Source organism: Rhinoderma darwinii, chromosome 5, assembly GCF_050947455.1.
Source record: "Rhinoderma darwinii isolate aRhiDar2 chromosome 5, aRhiDar2.hap1, whole genome shotgun sequence".
NCBI classification, from domain to species: Eukaryota; Metazoa; Chordata; class Amphibia; order Anura; family Rhinodermatidae; genus Rhinoderma; species Rhinoderma darwinii.
Window position 1 is genome coordinate 72885013 of NC_134691.1, and position 22547 is coordinate 72907559.

At 44.3% G+C, this 22547-nt stretch overlaps 1 protein-coding gene across 3 annotated transcripts in view; it reads left to right on the forward strand.

Annotated features, from left to right (window-relative positions):
- The first annotated feature begins 3781 nt into the window (after positions 1-3781).
- Positions 3782-22547, forward strand: part of C5H8orf34 (chromosome 5 C8orf34 homolog) — a 392453-nt gene continuing 373687 nt past the window's right edge. For all 3 annotated transcript variants that reach the window (XM_075828255.1, XM_075828257.1, XM_075828256.1), the window contains exon 1: positions 3782-4081. In XM_075828255.1, the coding sequence (XP_075684370.1) occupies positions 4013-4081 (69 nt within the window). In that variant the 5' untranslated portion in view covers positions 3782-4012. The remainder of the gene's footprint in view (positions 4082-22547) is intronic.

A 22547-nucleotide genomic window follows, 5' to 3' on the forward strand; every position in this document is an offset into this window, starting at 1 on the left:
GCGCGCGCAAAAGGTACATAACAGCTCCGTGTGTCAGCAGCGTATGATGCGTGGCTGCGTGATTTTCGTGCAGCCGCCATCATTATGACACTCTGTATGTTTGTAAACAGAAAAGCACGTGGTGCTTTTCTGTTTTCAATCATAGTTTTTACTGCTGTTGCACGAATCACGTGCGTCACACAGAAGTGCTTCCTTGTGCTGCGCGCGATTTTCACACACCCATTGACATCAATGGGTGCGTGATGCGCGAATAACGCACAAATATAGGACATGTCGTGAGTTTTACGCAGCGGACACACGCTGCGTGAAAATCACGGACTGTCTGAACAGCCCCATAGACTAACATAGGTCCGTGCGACGTGCGTGATTTTCACGTTCGTCTGAATAAGCCCTAAAGCTAAGTCTGTTGTACTAAAAGCCCCTTATAAACTCCCACTCCCAGAAATTCTCCTGTTTAGACAATTTTTTTTTATTAGAGGATGCTATGGGTGAATATGGTGGGACACGGTCTTGTACCTACAGTAACATACAGTCAACTTTTTTCCACCAGTGTTCCATAGTTTGGCAGAAAATAAACAGCTGCTTGCGACTCAGAAGACAGTGGTGCTGAAATGGATGTGTGCCCGTTGCGATCAGCAATGGGGCAACGGCTATAATACACATTCGCAGCCCACTCTAATGGCGAAGATCAGAGGAACCTCTGATCTCCACGCTGATTGTGGCATTCAAATGGAAAGAATATCAGGGCCCATAACTTGTACGGGTAGACAGTCCAGGGTCCATTGAAGGACCTTAGGGCTGTCTGACCACACTCCCTGTTGTTAAGGAATACTTTGGTATGCCCCTGACAACTGCTTGTCGACTGCGCTATCGATTCCGCCAAAAAACGGAAACCTGATGGAATGGTGACAAACGGAAACCATTAGCAATGTTTCCGTCACCATTAATATCAATGGTGATGCAAACGGAAGCTAAGGTTTCCGTTTGCCTTTCCGCTGAGGGGTTCCCCCGACGGAAACCTCCTATGGAACCCCTCAACGGAAAGCCAACGCTGATGTGAACATCTTATTAGATAAATGGCATACATTACTAGAACAAGTATGAAAAGCGCAGCACGAAGCAGAGGATAACCCCTTTTCTAAATATACCCTCGGTAATCAGCTAATGGTGCAGGCAAAATGTGTTATAAGGGTAGGTTCACAGGCAGCAGATTTGTAGCAGAAATATCTGCGAGTTTCCCATTCATCTGAACTTGCAGAAATCCATGCAGCTGTTGCAGAAAAAAAAACATTCACATGTATGGAATAGAGTTTCAGTTGCAGAAATGTCTGCAACAAATCTTCTCCGTGTGAACATACCCTTCTACAGCATATGCGAAGAGGTCATCCTGATAAACAATCCCTTTAAGGAATTTCCTTTGTATTTTATGTAATTGTAATTCCCCAGCCTTGTTCTATAGCATAGCAGCAGTGAAATTCATTTTTTTTTTGTAGATTCCCTGATACCCATCACCAGGGGCACACGTAGAGTTGTAGGGCAACCTAGCAAAGACTAAAATTGGACCCTCTTCTGGAGCAGGTTAATACTGCATCACACCCATAACCAATGGGGACAGGAGGACTTTGTGGTTGTTTGCCCCCCATTCTCCTTACATGGTCCTTGTGTTAATTCTCCATACCCTTATTTGATATTATTCTAGGGCCTGTGGAGGGAGTGCACAACCCATTAAAGGGTTTTCCAAAAATCATAAATTATCACCTATCCTCATGATAAGTGATGATTTTCTGATTGCTGGGGCTCCAACCGATCGTGAGAACAGGGGTCCCGAACCCCCAGTTCCTCTTCACTGCAATTCCTGCTGTGACAAGGAGTTTAAAGAGGCTCTGTCACCACATTATAAGTGCCCTATATTGTACATGATGTGATCGGCGCTGTAATGTAGATAACAGCAGTGTTTTTTATTTAGAAAAACGATCATTTTTGACGAAGTTACGACCTATATTAGATTTATGCTAATGAGTTTCTTAATGGACAACTGTGCGTGTTTTACTTTTTGACCAAGTGGGCGTTGTACAGAGGAGTGTATGACGCTGACCAATCAGTGACCAATCAGCGTCATACACTTCTCTCCATTCATTTACACAGCACATAGTGATCTTACTAGATCACTATGTGCAGCCACCACATACACACACACACACACACACACACACACATTAACGTTACTGAAGTGTCCTAACAGTGAATAGACATCACTACCACCCGGGTCGTGATGTCTATTCAGAATCCTGACCCTTTGCTAACGTTTGTAGTTGATTTACAGCAAGGCAAGCGCAATCTCGCTGCAAATGACAGTTTACAGCGTAATCTCACAAGACTACGCTTGCTGTGCTGTAAATCAACCACAAACGTTAGCGAAGTGTCAGGATTCTGAATAGTCATCACGTTCTGGCTGGTAGTGATGTCTATTCACTGTAGGGACACTTGAGTAACGTTAATGTGTGTGTATGTGGCTGCACATAGTGATCTAGTAAGATCACTATGTGCTGTGTAAATGAATGGAGAGAAGTGTATGACGCTGATTGGTCACTGATTGGTCAGCGTCATACACTTCTCTCCACAACGCCCACTTGGACAAAAAGTAAAAACACGCCCAGTTGTCTATTAAGAAAGTCGTTAGCATAAAACTAAAATAGGTCATAACTCAAAATGATCGTTTTTCTAAATAAAAAAAACACTGCTGTAATCTACATTACAGCGCCGATCACATTATGTACAAGATAGGGCAATTATAATGTGGTGACAGTCTCTTTAAATGGAGCAGTTGTCAAGCATGGGTACTGCCGCTCTATTCAAAGACGATGGGAATGTCTGAAACAGGTAAGTAGAGCACTCGTCAGTTTCTGTCATTCTCATAGACAGTGAATGGAGCGGAGAGCGCATGCTCGTCCGCAACTCCATTCACGTTCCTCTTCACTAAGGGAATTGCAGTGAAGAGGATCTGGGGGGTCGGGACCCCTGTTCTCACGGTCGGTTGGACCCCCAGCAATCAGAAAATTATTTATTTATTTATTTATTTCAGTTACTTATATAGCGGCAACATATTACGCAGCTGTACAGAGGTCCTCTTTTTTTTTTTTTTTTAACTATCCCCATTGGGGCTTACAATCTAAATTCCCTATTGGTATGTTTTTAGGGTGTGGGAGGAAACCGGAGTACCCGGAGGAAACCCACGCAAACACGGGGATGGAATACCCCTTTAACATAAGGAGTGCCGCCATCAGCAGACACAGTGGGGCAATTGTGTCAAACTAGTCTCAGGTTATTATTTGGCATAAACATTGCCCAAAAAAATGCATGCTACTCCTCCTTATTCCTCCACCTACAGGCAGCATAACGGGTGTGATTTATTGGGCACTGCGTTGCGCTGTAGAATAAGGATCTCCAAATATATATTCCTGGATGTATAGGGTGAATTGCTGCATAGGTACACGTACACCTGCAAGCAGAGCTCCTCACCCTACAGAATACAGGTGCACAATGCATAGACATAACCTGGGGAACACTACACCAATCCCAAGGAGGGGACCACAGTCCTCAGCTTTGTCCCATCACCCAATCAGGGACTGCTTTAGAGGCTGAACTTGAAGGGCTGTATACAGCTGAAGTTGTCCTGCAAGGAATGATCTGCCTGTCAGCCAGGGAGTGGGCAGGAGCTGCTGCTGTTGTTCTTGTAACCAGGCACCTACAGTAATAAGAGGGGGAGGCGGGGAGAAGGAGGAGGAGGAGGAGGGGAGCGGCTGTCACCATGCACTTACCCCTTCCCTGCATCCTTATTGCAACTCTTCTCCTATAAAGCAATGCCACTACAACTCCTCCATTCATCTGCCTGATTATATTGGCGCCCGGGGCTTGCATTGGTGAACTTGGCATACTTGCTTGCAGCAACGGAGAGAGGGGTGACAGCCCAGCACCCCTCCAGCAGGAGATCGGGATATATTGGGGGGTCCTTATGGCGTCTCGACAGCAAAATCGGATTCAGATCTACCTGGAGACAAATAAGATTGGTCCTCTCTTTGAGGTGAGTGATCTGTGTGCGGAGAGCAGCCTCCCAGGCAGTGAATGGGTTAATGTGCCTGGACGCTGACTGTAAACCAGCCATGTGCTATACAGGAGACCAGGCAGTGATGCAGAATGCAGCCGTGGTAGATGTAATGTGGCCAGACATGGGTATTCTGCCGTAAGCTGGCATTACTATTGCACTGGTTTGGGTAGAGGAAGAAAAGGCATAATAAATGTATATATTGTCGTACTGGGGGGGCTGCTGGCATTTGCCACAACGTGCAGATCTGGATTTCTGTCTTGTCTTTGCCAACTGTACATTTCGGGAGGGCACAGGGTTTGATTGGTATAAAGAGCCATTGTGTGCAGGAAAATGCTGACTCTGAAGCGTCCTGTTTGTTGCCATAGCGAAGCAAGCAGCGCCCAGGTGTGTGGATGGTTGTGTCTCAGCAGCGCCCCTAGTGGTCATGTGTAAACAGTCAACTGTCTGCTGACCTAAAGTCGTTTTATGGTGAAGGCAATCACTTGTTCTCTGTTATCAGTCATTTCAGTGTGTGTTTTTTTTTTTTTAGTCAAATTATTTTCAGCAAGTCCAGAAATAATATCTGCCCCCATGATCACTACTTGATTTCACACCTTCCAGTTCATACTTCCCACCTATTATTTTATCCCACCTCTTTTTAAGCAAATTATGTTTGGGAATACATCTAATTTTCCATTATCTCAAAAGTATTCTGTTTTGTTTAAAAATGCATCCGCTTGGACAACGTGATCCATCAACCAATCTGTCATTTTATTTTTGACGATAGATTGATGCGACAGATGCCAATACTGATATCAAATCTTTCCACCTGTCATCCCATTGACGTCTGTGTTAAAAATGACAAATGGAAATGCTAATGTCTGAACTAATGACAACTCTCATCGTCTGTCTCCCCAGGTTTTTAGTAATTTTCCATGGTTGATTTTTAGGTGTGAACATATACACATGTCTGATATTAGCAGCTCTTTTTGTAGGGTAAACTTTTCCAACTTTACCTTCCCTATGTACAGTGGATCCACCACCACGGCTACACTGAGACTTTTTGTAGTGCTACTGATTGATTTTAACTCTTGAGTGGCAGTCCAGAATATTTCATGCAACTCAATGTATTCATTGGACTGCAGCTGTAGTTCAGGAGTTAAAAACAATTAGTAGCCCCACAAAAAGTCTAGGTGTAGCCCTGGCCTAACACTTTTCAGGGGAAATGGTCTGTCTGAGCTGCTAATGCTGTACTGTATAGTTTTATTGGGTTATCCTGATATTCAAATCCACCGGAAATCATTATTTGATTGACAGTCCATATAGAAATGTGAGTAGATGACAGACCATAAAGACATGTGGGCAGATGACAGACCATAAAGACATGTGGGTAGATGACATACCATATAGTCATGTAAGTAGGTGACTGACCATATAGACATGTGAGTAGATGACAGACCATAGAGACATGTCTATATGGTCCATCCCCTACTGACATGTCTATATGGTCCATCCCCTACTGACATGTCTATATGGTCCATCCCCTACTGACATGTCAGTAGGTGATAGACATGTCTGTAGGTGACAGACCATATAGTCATGTAAGTAGATGAAGACCATATAGACATGTCAGTAGGTGACAGACCATATAGATATCTCAGTAGATGACAGACCATATAGACATGTCAGTAGGGGATGGACCATATAGACATGTCAGAAGGTGATAGACATATCTGTAGGTGACAGACCATATAGTCGTGTAAGTAGATGAAGACCATATAGACATGTCGGTAGGGGTCAGACCATATAGACATGTCAGTAGGTGACAGACCATATAGACATGTCAGTAGGTGACAGACCATATAGACATGTCAGTAGGTGACAGACCATATAGACATGTCAGTAGGTGACAGACCATATAGACATGTCAGTAAGTGACAGATCATATAGTCATGTAAGTAGATGAAGACCATATAGACATGTCAGTAGGTGACAGACCATATAGACATCTCAGTAGATGACAGACCATATAGACGTGTCAGAAGATGACAGACCATATAGACATGTCAGTAGGTGACAGACCATATAGACATGTCAGTAGATGACAGACCATATAGACGTGTCAGAAGATGACAGACCATATAGACATGTCAGTAGGTGACAGACCATATAGACATGTCAGTAAGTGACAGACCATATAGTCATGTAAGTAGATGAAGACCATATAGACATGTCAGTAGGTGACAGACCATATAGACATGTCAGTAGATGACAGACCATATAGACGTGTCAGAAGATGACAGACCATATAGACATGTCAGTAGGTGACAGACCATATAGACATGTCAGTAGGTGACAGACCATATAGACATGTCAGTAGGTGACAGACCATATAGACATGTAAGTAGGTGACAGACCATATAGACATGTCAGTAGGTGACATTGCTGAGGGTCCGTGAGCTGAGATCCCAGCAATTCCCAAAATTCAAGGGCTGTCGTGCTGTGTGGAGCTCCTGAACTTTGTGGGCACCACATGGAGGTTTCTACCACAACATTCCCAATAAAGCTCCAGCATGTACTGGAAATAACCAGTGGTTGTTTCTAGGTGTCTCTTGTTTTATTCAGTTATTATTATACATTATTTGTACTCCCTCATTTTTATACTGTAGTAACAGATCTGCATTTTCTGGTAAAGAAATATCTAATCTATTTGCTTATTTTCTACCGTCAGTAAGGAAAACACAGACCGTATTAGTAAAATCAGACTATATTTTTATTGCTATTGGACTAAAAGTAAATGTATCAGACCAACGATATCCAGCCTGTGTTCAGTCACAAAGCCGAGCTCCCTGTGCTGTAGATTCTATTCACACGTTGCAGATTTTGTTGCAGAAGTTTCTGTGACTAAAAATCAGTTCCATTTATCGGACTGGAACTTGCAGAAATCCATGAATCTGCTGCAAGAACAACCCCATCCAGATGAATGGAAGAAATGTCTCCAACAAAATGTGCCGTGTGTGACTGCAGCCTAACAAGTACTTAATAGTGGCTGTCTGCATCTTTTTATAAATATTTCGGGAAAGTGTATTTTCTGTAATGTCAAGATCCACGTATATTCAGCTGTATTCCACAATAAATAGCTGCAAAATAAATGATGAAATAATTTATTATAATTCTTGCTGGTTAATGGGATAGACTTATCAATCACTGACATGCAATGATCATCTTTCAGATTTGTATGGCTTGCGGTAGGGTACATAGGACTTTAGGAAGGGGCAGGATTTACAGTCTCTCTCTTTGTGAAAGACTTGCGTCACTTTTATTAAGTAACATTTGCCTTCTTGAAAAAATTGCCGCAATTTGTGCCGAACAAGTCATTCTCCCTTTCTAAAGTTGTTCTAACCATAGGACCAGGATCAGGGTTTTGGCTCAGTTTTTTTTAGCCTAACACCGGAATGCACAAACATGAAGGCCACTTTCACATGTCCGTATTTTGCATCAGTATTTGGTAGCCAAGACCAGGAGTGGAGCCTACACAGAAAAATAGTACGATAAAATATTTTTACCCCTTCCATGTTTTGGCTCCTGGTTTTGCCTTAAAAATACTGGTGCAAACTACTGGCCATAGTACCTTGAGCAACGCAGAGCCAGTAATCACCCTTCTATACACCTCTGTTTCCATACATTAGTCTGGAAACGTTCATGTAGTTGAGGATGTGAAATTAGAAATGACTTGAGAAGCAGAAACATCAATTATACTCATGCTCTGGGCAGTGATCATTAACAGGTTTATTTCACAGCATGCGAGTTTCTTCTAAAATAACCTTTACTGTTGTAATCCTTGGACCCTGGGGTTAGACTTCTTCTGTGGTGTGTGAACATGACATCGATGATGTTAATATGTAAAGCTGGTGATATTTTCTTTAAAGAAACCTTCTGGTTCTCCATAAATATTATATCTAATATGGGGAATGTATAGTTTCCTTCCTTTTTATCATTTCTACCATGAATCCGCCTAAACCAAGTCCCCTCTGCATTCATCTAAAATGATCACCAGCTTCTCTGACTTCCCTATGCACACTGTGCTTTGTTGGTAGTCTGAGACACTCCCCCCAGCTGGACTATTGCTGATGATGTCATCACTGGAAGTCACAGGATGAAAACCGTGCTGACGTTATCAGCGCAGGTCCATCCGAGAGCAGCTGCACTATAGCAAAACCCTGGTATCTTTATATGGGTTCATAATTTGCATTCAGAGTACAAAACAACCCAATTTATTCTGAGTGAGACCAGTTTCAGAAGTGGGAGCATTTGAGGGATTGTCGCAAAGCTGTATTATTGCCATATTTATTGTCACCCAGCTACCAGGAAAAATTCTAACTAATATATGGTAAAATAGAATGCTCAACTTTTTGACAGAAGGGTACAACTCAATCTTTGAGAAGAATTTATTTTTCTAAATGAAGGTTTTCTACAAAAACAGGTTCTGGTTTTCATTAACAAAAATGTGGTTGTCCCCTTTTAAAATAATGTAATCACAATTGCATAAGTAATTCTAAAACATAATACCAAATGACTAGGTGTATGATGCATTTCTAATGCATATCGTTGCGTGACCGGGCAGAATTTTTGCTAGCTAATTTTACCAGTTTGTTCAATAGGATTTGACACGAGCAATGTTAGGAAATTATTTTCTGAATATTTTGCAGTAATTGCAGCAAAATCCCAAGTTTTGTGTGAATAGGCCTTATAAGCCAAACCCAGGTCAGCAGCATATCCCACCTGGGTATTGTGAGTGGAGGCACTGCTCCTACTTTTGCCCATTTTATGAAAGGGGCAGATTTTGCTGTAAGAATATGGAAGATTTGTGTGACTTGTATAGGATTTGTGAAATCTAATGGGTTAGTAGAATAAATGGGGTTGTCCCAATAATAAAACTCATTTCTGAATGCCCTATAGTGCATATAGATGTCATACAGTAGGATCCCTGACTCTGGACCTCCATCTATTAGCCAAAGAGCAGCTATGGCCATGACGGACCCAACTACCTATCAGTTACTCATTTGAATGGTCGGCATGTAATACTACATTTCCCCTGCAGTTTTCTATGGCCAGGGACTCTTGGGGTTTTCTGAAGCCAGACTCGCAACGATCAGTCAAACTAACTTTAATTGAGAAAAGGGGTTGTCTTGATAAGACCCTTTTAAGGACCTTTCCCTTCGCTGCTGTGATCAAATCCCACTCCTGGCAAAAAGTATTAAAGGCCACAAATATGGACATGTGAAAGAGCCTGATAGTACTATCAGAAAATAGCCACTGATCCTCACAATAGACTGACACTTTCTTTTTGTATAGATCACTTCTCAGCAGTCATCTTATCGGAGGCAGGAATATACAGGTAACACCTCTATTATAAAGCTAGAGGCAGATCACTTCACATAATGACAATAGGTGAAGGGGACAGCTAATATTCTCCCTTAACAAGTCACAGAGCATGCTCACAACACTCTCCCATAGAGTCATTGTAAAGGATCTGCCAGGCACAGCTTCGGGGTTAACTTCCTTAGGTAATCAGTCTGCACCTGAGTCTATGTCTCTGAGACTGACTCCAGCTTCCACCACTCAGGCTGGCAGGCTTAGGAGTGGGAGAGCCTATCGCAGCCTGGCCAGACTCAGCTAGCTCCCGCCCTCTGTCTATTTATACCTGCCTTTCCTTTTCCTCCTTGCTTGTGATTCTTTCCGTGTGGTTTCCTGGCCCAGCTACAGCTCCTAACAATTTGATCCTGCTCCATTCTGACCCTGGCTTTCTGACTACTCTTTTGCTCTGCTTTGGTACCTCGTGCTCTCCTGGTTTGACTTGGCTCGTTCACCACTCTGTTGCTCACGGTGTCGCCGTGGGCAACCGCCCCTTTCCCTTTGCTTTATATTCCCTTGTATGTTTTGTCTCGTGCACTTACTGAGCGTAGGGACCGCCGCCCAGTTGTACCCCGTCGCCTAGGGCGGGTCGTTGCAAGTAGGCAGGGACAGAGTGGCGGGTAGATTAGGGCTCACTTGTCCGTTTCCCTACCCCTATCATTACATAATCACAAGCCCATATACCTAGTCTACCCTGGTCCCTGACACTACTATGGACCCCCTTGAGACCCTGGCTCAGCAAATGCAGGGTCTCTCCCTACAGGTCCAGGCCCTGGCTCAGAAGGTCAACCAGCCTGAGGCTACCTTGGTGGTTCCCCTCACCTCAACTCCTGAACCCCACCTCAAGTTGCCCGACCGGTTCTCAGGGGACCGGAGGGCTTTTCTCTCCTTTCGGGAGAGTTGCAGGCTTTACTTCCACTTAAAGCCCCACTCCTCAGGTTCTGAGAGCCAGCGAGTGGGTATAATTATGTCCCGACTCCAGGACGGGCCCCAAGAATGGGCCTTCTCCTTGGCTCCTGACGCCCCTGAACTTTCCTCCGTTGATCTTTTCTTTTCTGCTCTCGGACTCATTTATGACGAGACTGACAAGACTGCCTTTGCCGAGAGTCAGCTGGTGACCTTACGTCAGGGTAAAAGACCTGTTGAGGAGTATTGTTCTGACTTTAGGAAGTGGTGCGTAGCTTCTCGGTGGAATGACCCTGCCTTAAGGTGCCAGTTTAGGTTGGGTCTGTCGAATTCCCTGAAAGACCTGCTAGTTAGCTATCCCTCTTCTGACTCCCTAGACCAGGTTATGGCTTTAGCGGTACGACTTGACCGACGTCTCAGGGAACAACAACGCGAACGTTTGTGTTTTCTCCTCCGACTCCCCCATGATGCCTCCCGAGGTTCCGTTGCTTCGTTCTTCCCCAGAAGACTCAGAGGTACCTATGCAACTCGGGGGCCTTCGTGTCTCCCCAACAACGTAGAGATTTCCGCAGGAAGAATGGTCTCTGCTTCTACTGTGGGGATGACAAGCATCAAGTGAACAACTGTCCTAAGCGTAAGAATGCAGCCGGAGAACTTCTGCGCCTAAGTGATCATCGGGGAGGTCACTTGGGCGCACAGGTATTTCCCGTAAATATGAAACGTAATAAGATCTTGCTTCCCTTTCAGGTCTCTTTTGGTGGTAGGTCTGCTACCGGCAGCGCCTTCGTGGATTCAGGGTCCTCTGCTAATATCATGTCTGTGGAATTTGCTATGTCTCTTGCTATGCCTTTGATTGATTTGCCTAAACCTGTCCCGGTAGTGGGTATCGACTCCACTCCTCTTGCTAATGGTTATTTTACACAGCATACCCCTGTTTTCGAACTCCTTGTTGGCTCCATGCATTTGGAGCAGTGCTCTGTACTGTTGATGCAGGGATTATCGTCCGATTTGGTTTTAGGCCTTCCCTGGTTGCAGTTGCATAATCCCACGTTTGACTGGAATACTGGGGAGCTTACCAAATGGGGTAATGAATGTTTGATGTCATGTTTTTCTGTTAATTCTATTTCTCCCCCTGAGGAGTTGAACACGCTACCTGAGTTTGTTCAGGACTTCGCTGATGTTTTCTCTAAGGAGGCCTCCGAAGTGTTACCTCCTCATAGAGAATACGATTGCGCTATCGAATTGGTACCAGGAGCTAAGCTTCCTAAGGGTAGGATATTTAATCTTTCTTGTCCCGAACGTGAAGCCATGAGAGAGTATATCCAGGAATGCCTGGCCAAGGGTTACATTCGCCCCTCTACTTCTCCGGTAGGTGCTGGCTTCTTCTTTGTAGGGAAGAAGGATGGTGGTCTTAGGCCATGCATTGACTACCGTAACCTGAATAAGGTCACTGTAAGGAACCAGTATCCCCTTCTTTTGATTCCTGATCTCTTTAATCAGGTTCAGGGGGCCCAATGGTTCTCAAAGTTTGATCTACGGGGGGCGTATAACCTTATCCGCATCAAAGAGGGGGATGAGTGGAAGACTGCGTTTAACACGCCCGAGGGTCATTTTGAATACCTCGTCATGCCCTTTGGGTTGTGTAATGCGTCGGCGGTCTTCCAGAATTTCATAAATGAGATTTTGAGAGATTACCTGGGGATATTTCTTGTAGTGTACCTTGATGACATACTGGTGTTTTCCAAGGACTGGCCCTCCCACATTGAGCATGTCAGGAAGGTGCTCCAGGTCCTTCGGGAAAACAAACTGTTTGCTAAAACCGAAAAATGTGTGTTTGGGGTACAGGAGATACCATTTTTGGGTCAAATCCTCACTCCTCATGAATTCCGCATGGACCCCGCCAAGGTTCAGGCTGTGGCAGAATGGGTTCAACCTGCCTCCCTGAAGGCGTTACAGTGTTTTTTGGGGTTCGCTAATTATTACAGGATATTCATTGCTAACTTCTCGGTCATCGTTAAGCCTCTTACGGACCTCACTCGCAAAGGTGCTGATCTCCTCCACTGGTCTCCAGAGGCTGTCCAGACTTTTAAGGTCCTTAAGAAGTGCTTTATCTCGGCCCCGGTGCTGGTTCAGCCCAACCAAATGGAGCCATTTATCGTGGAAGTTGACGCATCTGAGGTGGGAGTGGGGGCTGTCTTGTCCCAGGGTACCAGGTCCCTCACCCATCTCCGCCCCTGTGCCTACTTTTCCAGGAAGTTTTCGACCACTGAGAGTAACTGTGATATTGGCAACCGCGAACTCTTAGCCATTAAATGGGCATTTGAAGAGTGGCGCCACTTCCTGGAGGGGGCTAGGCACCAGGTAACGGTCCTTACCGACCACAAGAATCTGGTTTTCCTAGAATCTGCCCGGGGCTAAACCCGAGACAAGCTCGATGGGCGCTATTTTTTACCAGATTCAACTTTTTGGTTACCTATAGGGCTGGGTCTAAAAATATTCAGGCCGATGCACTGTCGCGTAGCTTCATGGCCAGCCCTCCTTCGGAGGAAGATCCTGCTTGTATTTTGCCTCCCGATATAATCATTTCTTCTATTGATTCTGATTTAGTCTCTGAAATTGCAGCTGATCAAGGTTCAGCCCCCGGGAACCTTCCTGAGGACAAGCCGTTTGTTCCCCTGCAATTCCGGCTAAGGGTACTTAGGGAAAATCATGACTCCGCACTATCTGGTCATCCAGGCATCCTGGGTACCAAACACCTCATTGCCAGAAACTATTGGTGGCCTGGCTTGCCTAAAGAAGTTAAGGCCTACGTCGCCGCTTGTGAGGTTTGTGCTAGGTCCAAGACTCCCAGGTCCTGACCAGCGGGCTTACTACATTCGTTGCCCATTCCCCAGAGACCTTGGACACATATCTCCATGGATTTTTATCACCGATTTGCCTCCATCCCAAGGCAAGTCGGTGGTGTGGGTGGTAGTAGACCGCTTCAGTAAGATGTGCCACTTTGTGCCCCTCAAGAAACTACCCAACGCCAAGACGTTAGCTACCTTGTTTGTCAAACACATCCTGCGTCTCCATGGGGTCCCTGTGAATATTGTTTCGGACAGAGGGGTACAATTTGTTTCTTTGTTTTGGAGAGCCTTCTGTAAGAAGTTGGAGATTGATCTGTCCTTCTCCTCTGCTTTCCATCCTGAAACCAATGGCCAAACTGAGAGGACTAATCAATCTCTAGAACAATATTTAAGGTGTTTTATCTCTGACTGTCAATATGATTGGGTCTCATTCATTCCCCTCGCTGAATTTTCCCTTAATAACCGGGTCAGTAACTCGTCAGGGGTCTCCCCCTTTTTCTGTAATTTTGGGTTTAATCCACGGTTCTCCGTTTCACCTGGTAGTTCCAACAATCCCGAGGTAGAGGTCGTTCATCGGGAACTGTGCACAGTCTGGGCCCAGGTTCAGAAGAACCTAGAGGCGTCCCAGAGCGTACAAAAAACTCAGGCTGATAGAAAACGTTCTGCTAACCCCTTGTTTATGGTCGGGGATCTGGTGTGGTTATCATCTAGGAACTTGCGTCTTAAGGTCCCGTCAAAGAAGTTTGCTCCCCGGTTTATTGGGCCCTATAAGGTCATTGAAGTCCTTAATCCTGTCTCCTTCTGGCTGGAGTTACCCCCATCTTTTCGTATACACGACGTGTTTCATGCCTCCCTCCTTAAACGCTGCTCCCCGTCCTTGGCTCCCTCGAGGAAACCTCCTGTTCCCGTTCTCACCCCTGAGGGGGTGGAATTCGAGGTGGCCAAGATTGTGGACAGCAAGATGGTCCAAGGCTCCCTCCAGTACCTGGTCCATTGGAGAGGATACGGGCCTGAGGAGAGGACTTGGGTACCCGCCCGGGATGTTCACGCTGGGGTATTGGTCAGGAAGTTCCACCTTCGTTTCCCCAGTAAACCAGGTCCGCTTAGAAAGGGTCCGGTGGCCCCTCATAAAAGGGGGGGGGGGTACTGTAAAGGATCTGCCAGGCACAGCTTCGGGGTTAACTTCCTTAGGTAATCAGTCTTCACCTGAGTCTATCTCTCTGAGACTGACTCCAGCTTCCACCACTCAGGCTGGCAGGCTTAGGAGTGGGAGAGCCTATCGCAGCCTGGCCAGACTCAGCTAGCTCCCGCCCTCTGTCTATTTATACCTGCCTTTCCTTTTCCTCCTAGCTTGTGATTCTTTCCGTGTGGTTTCCTGGCCCAGCTACAGCTCCTAACAATTTGATCCTGCTCCATTCTGACCCTGGCTTTCTGACTACTCTTCTGCTCTGCGTTTGGTACCTCGTGCTCTCCTGGTTTGACTTGGCTCGTTCACCACTCTGTTGCTCACGGTGTCGCCGTGGGCAACCGCCCCTTTCCCTTTGCTTTATATTCCCTTGTATGTTTTGTCTCGTGCACTTACTGAGCGTAGGGACCGCTGCCCAGTTGTACCCCGTCGCCTAGGGCGGGTCGTTGCAAGTAGGCAGGGACAGAGTGGCGGGTAGATTAGGGCTCACTTGTCCGTTTCCCTACCCCTATCATTACAGTCATCTTCAGACTTAAGTTTCTTATGTCAATGCAGCTACTGTAAAGCAAGTATCTAAAACTGCTGTTCACAGAGAAGCAGATCAGGCAATATGGTTGCCCCCATAGTCCTATACACAAAATAAAAATAAAGAAATATGCAATCAAAAAATTAAAAAAATATCACATAAAAAGAGTTTTAGTATCGAGTTTTAATTAGTAAAAAAAAAAAAGTAGATGAAACATTCCCTTTTAAGTGTATATTTTTACCCTTTAACCTCATGTTGCCCCTCCCTCATGTTGCTCATCTTGCCCCTCCCTCAGCTCACACCTATACATTAAAAAGGCCAACAAGCCACCAGAGGGATTCAATACCTTTTAAGCAGATCCGTCATAGGAATATGAGTCTCTGTCACCAGATTATAAGTGCGCTATCTCCTACATAATCTGATCGGCGCTGTAATGTAGGTGACAGCAGTGGTTTTTATTTTGAAAATCGATCATTTTTTAGCAAGTTATGAGCAATTGTAGATTTATGCTAATTAGTTTCTTAATAGACAACTGGGCGTGTTTTTCTTTTTACCAACTGGGCGTTGTGGAGAGAAGTGTATGACGCTGACCAATCAGTGACCAGTCAGTGACCAATCAGCGTCATACACTTGTCATTGTTCCAGCCCATTGTTACAGTGTGATTGTGAGGTGAAAGAAGCTGGGCTGGAACAATGAGAAGTGTATGACGCTGATTGGTCACTGACTGGTCACTGATTGGTCAGCATCATACACTTCTCTGTACAACGCCCAGTTGGTAAAAAGTAAAAAAACGCCCAGAAATCTAAAATTGCTCATAACTTGCTCAAAAATGATCGTTTTTCAAAATAATAGGGATAGGGCACTTATAATATGGTGACAGAGCCTCTTAAAACCAATAAATAAGAATACAGCAGACTGAGTCCACTATAATCATGGCATGAGCTCCCCCCGTCTTTTTACTACTCCTCCTGCCACTCTTTCCAATGATTGACGGCCACTGTGCATCTGTCTTACCGATCCACTTTTTAGTAAAATGGAATGAACTGTGCAAATGCCTCAAAAGTTGCACATCTTTTTTTGCGCAAATAACGTCTTTTGAGGCATTTGCAACTTGTCTATGCCAGAAAACTGATGTAGAACAAATAATAAATTCTCCCCATTGTGCTTTATTTGTCTCTCCTTCCAGGATTAGCAGGATTTTTACAAGTGTGTTGGTGCCCATCAAAGAGATAGCAATATTCCTCTTCTCCCCTGATTAGATTTCTTGATTCTTACTCCAGCATTAATCAAGAAAATAAGCTGGAGAAAGATGCAACAAATTTATTAAGAGGCAAATGCATTCAGTGTTGCACTCGGCTATCCGTGCAACACTGAATAAAATTTACACTAGCCAAGACCCGGCGTAAAATTTAGCATCGGGCCATAGGTGGCCACTCCCTCCTTCATTAAACTACACCAACTTTTTTAAAAGTGGCAAGATCAGGGAAAAAGGCCCAAAAGTTGAAATTTTTGCCACTTTTGGGCTGTTTGCAACATTTCTACTGCATTAAACTGACATGGAAACATTGCTCCTCATCTATCTAAGTGGAAGAAAAGATTGGGTATGTTAAAATCCAAAATGCCTGATGCTCAATTTCTCTTCAAATGTTAATATGGGGAGGCCGTCAGGAGGACCCCATACACATTAGATAGTTACATGTTTGCAGAAGTTAAGAGAATATAATAATTTGAGAAAAACAAAACAAGGGGCAGATTTATTGAGCCTGGTGTTTCATACTTCGCCTTAATATAAAGAATACTGAAGTAAAATGTGCTTAATTATTAAGAGACGCATGCCTATTAATAATCTCGGCGCATCTCTGGCTGTCTGTGCACAAGAAAGGAAAATCTACACCAGCTGTGAGCTGAAGAAGATTCCCACTATAATTTACATCCGTTTTTGGCATAAATTATAATAATTTTGGCCCTGCCCCACCCGCTAAGCCCCACCCACTTTTTAAATTGCAGAAAGCGGCGTGAAAATGCAAAAGTCACAACATTTTTGTGCAAATACTGTGTTTTTGGGCAAATTAAGAATACAGGGCTTGATGAATTCCCCCCATTATTTCCTATGTAAAATGTATTGAGCGACACATACAGGAACCCTGGGAATGCCCATGTGACCAGTTTGAAGGGATTTCTACACTTTGTTTCCCTTTACTTTTGTCCAGTGCACTGACTGGTTGTAACGTCCGTGGTCGCTGACCATGAACTTCTTCCATCCAGTCGACACCCTTCTCTCCAGAGTTGTCTGCACATGCGGCCGTCCTGTTTCACCAGGGTGCGCTCACGAGCTCAGTCCAGACTTAAGGAGCCAAACGCACACAGGTGGGCGATTGAGCTGATTGCTCCCAGAGCCCCCTGGGCTATCAGAAGGGCTGTGCCCCTCTCTGCAATGCCTGAGCGTTGTTGTCGTTATCCTAGTATGTCTATGCAAATGGTCTCCTAGTGTTTCCCATTCCTGCTACCTGTAACCTGTATCCCGTTCTATCCTGGTCAAGTACCGTGTTGAGTTGGAGTCGTGCTGTGCTGTATACCATGCCTGTTTTGCTACACCACGCCTGGAGCCTGCCTGCTGCCTAGTCCCAGCCGAGCCTGTGTTGCTACTGTCTGAGCTACCACTGGTACCCTATACGAACTATAGACTGTGACCTGTGTCCTGTTGGCCAGCTGCCGTACTGGCAAGGCGGTACGGCCCAGTGGGTCCACGTAGCCAACGTGACACTGGTAAGATATATTATATTAACTACTGAATATTACTGCAGAAATGTTGTCCCTCATTGAATTATCCTTTCAAGAGCAAACTTCAATCTGCCTTCCTCATTGATTTGGCTTTGGAAAATAATTAGTTTGGTATTCAACAAATTAAATCACAAGGATTTTGGCTGGGACACTTAAAACTTCATTATGTATTTAATTGGGATTCATTTGCCATTTGAATATTAAGCAGGGATTGTTGGCAATGCCTACTTCAAGAAAATCAGATCTAATGGGCACAGTGTTCAGGATAGTTAATGAATGATAAATTAGTTTATTTCACAATATTGATACTTGTACTGTATATTGTATGAATGCAAAATGAGAAAATCCCGATGTAGCATTCATTGTTTTCACAAGTGATATGTTCTGTCTCACAATATGTTTGCAGTAAGTCATTTACACCAAACCTACTGGGTAAAAGTAGCAGAGCAGCAATGGTGGATAGTATAGGGCACATTATATCCTATGGGCCAATGCACATGACCGTGGTTTTCATGGTCCCTACATTGGCCGGAGCCCGGACCGCAAAAAAAATAGGACATGTCATTTTACGGGCCGCATTTGCGGACCATAGTCAGAAAAGGAATGCCTGCAGGCAAACAAAACCCTATTTCCTGACCACCCAATAGATAATAAGGATAAAGTTAAAGTTTACAACCTTTATTAAGCTACGTGTAGCAAGAACAAACCATACATATAAATTGTAAAAATTTCACTGCCACAGACCGAAGTCAGTTTAACAGCTGGAGAAACCCAGCAGAGTATCTGAAATTTGCGGTGTGTGCCGAGTGTCGGCAGACAGTTAGTGCAAGGGCATCAGTGCCTCTATTAATATGTAGACAAAGATCCGGCTGAGGCAGGGATTAAAAATCAACACAGCCCCCCCGACATGTTTCGCTAACTAGTAGCGTCCTCAGGGGTACACGGGGCTAATGGCGGCGCCGCGAGAAAACTGCTCCTCTTATGGGAGTGTGGAATGACGAGAGGTGGGTGTGTGGATGACAGCCAATCCGGCGAGGCCAACCATCGGAAGCAACAGGGTAGAGCGAGAATCCAATAGGAGGCCAGATAACAGGCAGCCCATAGCAGCCTGTGAACTGCCAGTAATATAGACAAGGTGCCGAGATAGTTTAAAGACGGCACGCCTGCGCAGTAAAGCGGCTGAGGGACTTAGTGCGGGGCCGAGCAGGGCAAAAGTGTAGCAAAGCACAGGGGATCGGCGCATGCGCCGTGAAAGCAAGAACGGACTTAGTGCAATGGACAGCTGACAGCCACCATAAATCCCTCATGCCAAGCGTAGGGCTGAGAATATGTCTCACTTGACTGTGATTTGTATATGCACAGGTCTATACGGAGATCTAGTGCAATACTACATAAAAGGCAAAGTGCCCAAGTGTCCCTCACAGTCCAAGTATATAATACATCATATACTCCCTTTGAAAAGACCAACCGGTAGCAGCTGCTCATCCACATCGCCACCTCAGGAGTGATCCTGAAAATCAGTAGTGAATAATATAAGATGACAAGGAGTATGAGAGCACTAACATACATCCTCATTCATAAATCCCAATAGAACAAAAAAAGGAGAAAAGGGGCCGCCAAGCGCATAAAATGCATAGTAAGGTCACGTAAGAATAGTGGATCAAAATAGAGCATATATATAAATATATTCATACATAATCATATAGCCCCCTTGTCAGGAGGCCACAATGAAAAGATGTTGCCGGCAAAGTAGCCAAGAAACCGAGACAATAAAAACGAATAAAGTACAATACAAATAAATCCATACAGAATCGTGAAGGGAGACGCAGAGGAACTCACAAAAATGCACTAAATGTAAAGCCCTCGTTAAGTCCCTGAGGGGTCATGGAACCGAGACGGTGAATCCACCGTGCCTCCTCCTGTAGAAGCCTACGGTCCAGATTACCTGCCCTGGGTCCCAACTTAAACTGTGCAATGCCCCAAAATTGGAGCAACTTCGGATTATCAGGGTGATACCTATGCATATGTCTGGCAAGAGTGGTGTCTTCCTTAAGGTTGATGGTACTAAGATGTCTGGACACCCTTCTCCTCAATTCCTGCAGAGTTTTGCCCACATAAAGTTTAGGGCAGGGACATCTAGCCAGATAAACAACTCCACCACTTTGACAGTTGAGAAATTGTTTAATGTCATAGGACCTGCCGTCAAGAGGATTGGTAAAACTCTTGACTCTAGGCATCAGTGGGCAGAAGGAACACCTGCCACAGGGATGAAAACCCGTGACAGGTGACTTAAGCCATGTTCTGTCTCACAATATGTTTGCAGTAAGTCATTTACACCAAACCTACTGGGTAAAAGTAGCAGAGCAGCAATGGTGGATAGTATAGGGCACATTATATCCTATGGGCCAATGCACATGACCGTGGTTTTCATGGTCCCTACATTGGCCGGAGCCCGGACCGCAAAAAAAATAGGACATGTCATTTTACGGGCCGCATTTGCGGACCAGGCTCATTAAACGCAATGCACTCTTGTGTGTGCACGGTCCGTGATTGTGGACGGTCCGCGGATGACAGTCCTTGGGCCGTAATCGTGCACATCTCTGCGGTCGTGTGCATGAGGCCCTAGTAAGTGACAGCAATAACCTTCACACATTGAGTTGCAATTTACTGTGAGGCAACTCACTGCAACCCGATTTTGGGGGAGCGACCCAGACTTTTCAGTATTGGAGAGGCAACCTAGACAAATACCAGGGCACAGATGTGTTTTTCTAAAATTTGGCAAGGATGAGCAATATTCTTTGGCATATGTAGCGCCTTCTTAATGCTAGGACTCCTGAGTCACTCAGCAAACAGGTAATTTTGCCTCTGGAAGTTGTGAGCTGCTCTTTTCCCCTACAATATTATATGTGACCATTCAAGTGAATACCCGTCCATATATACATAAATGGATCAGTTCTGGCAGGTTGAGACCTGCGACTGCTGGTAATCAATGATTTTGGTTATTTGTGTTTGGGAGTTGTTAGGCAATGCCTTTGGTCTGAGTCTGGATCTGGTCATCATTTAGCTTTGCCTAGTTAATTAGCACAGAGTACTTTCTTGGGCCTATATATTTTTCAGGCCTGGATTACTCAGGTGCTGGTTATACTGTTCCTGGCATGTGCTAAACTCTTTCCAGATTCTAGTTGAGAAATGCAAGTAAAACAAATGGATCTATATCGGCGCTGCTGCTTAATGTGGACGAGGTAAGTATCCAGAGGTCAGGTTTGAGTTTAAAGTAAACTGTTTATTCGCAACGCGTTTCAGCGCCGAACTGGCGCTTTCATCAGGCATAGGGATACAGAAAAAAGACATATGTTTATATAGGGCCAGTTCAGATTACACAATTAGGTAAAAAACCGCGAAAAAATATATCGGCGGGTCAAAGTTCAATTTGAGCGATCTAATATAATATAGATAAATGAAAGTTTTAATGCAAAAGTAAAAGAGTATAATTAATAAAAGGCTATACGTCCTATCAAGAAATGATTATGGAACGAAGTAAAATTAAAACTATGTGCAGTGTTTAACTGACAGTTATCATTTACTTAAAACAATAGTAAGGGGTGAGTAGACATGATTATATTGATGTGTTAGTGTTGAAGGTTATGTTTGGGAAGTAGAAATGTATGTTAGTTACAGTGTTTACACGTTGCCTCGGAAACCAGATGTATTACGGAAGCCGAGGTGCTCCACACTGAATGGAACGCATGGTGAACCGCATTACGCGAAGGATCGTGGAACTGCTCGGACAGGACTGGGAACTGAGAACGTCTTTTCTAAAAACGAAAAGAAGTATAGAAGTGTGGAGATCGGGCGAAGGGTGAGTGAAAAAGGAAGATCAAATGTGGATTAGGGCCATGATATGTTAGTTTGTCACCTGTCGGCGTTTTACTTATAGGGAACGCAAGTCAGTTATAAGGGGTAAGGACAGTGGTGCGGTGGTCTATGCCTATATTCTTTGAACAAAATTGGCACATTGTGCTTTTTATTTAAAACAGGAGAAGTGAGTTTTTGAATAGACACGCGCAAATTTGCATTGTGTGATAAATCATAAATGGGATGCTATTTGGAGATGGGGTGCGACGGAAAACTGTAATTTATTTATTTAATTAGTTAAAAAAGGTATTTAAGAGATTTTACAAGGTGTCTCATTGATGATTTATTAAGTAGTCAGTCGGTCAATTAGTCCAAAGAGGACTCTGCGATGTCATTTAGACCAAAAGGATGGAGTGTATTCATTTTGAAGATCCAGTAGTTTTCCCTTTGTTTTAACTTACTGAATCTGTTTGGGGCATCAATATTGATATGTTCTATTGGTGTGATTTTGATTTTATTAAATTGGCAATCATGCATTTGGAGGAAGTGTCGGGAAATGATGTGTTTAGGATAACCAGTGTTTACATTAAACCGATGGTTGTTAACCCGGGTTCTCAGACATTGGGTAGTTCTTCCAATATATTGCAACTGGCACGGGCACTCTAATAAATAAATGACGTAGGAACTGCCACAGTTGAGGAAAGTTTGTATAGTGAAGGATTCTTTGGTAACTGTAGATGTGTAATCATGTTTTTTATGGCTGATGGAATTGCAGCACAGGCAGCGTGAATGTCCACATTTATATGACCCTTTTATGTCGGAAAGAAAATTTGTATGAGGTATAGGATGTTTCCTTACTCTGCTGGGAGCCAGAATATTTTTTAGGTTCAGGGAACGTCTGAAGGTAATATTCGGTTTACATGATAATGTGTCTTTCAGGTACG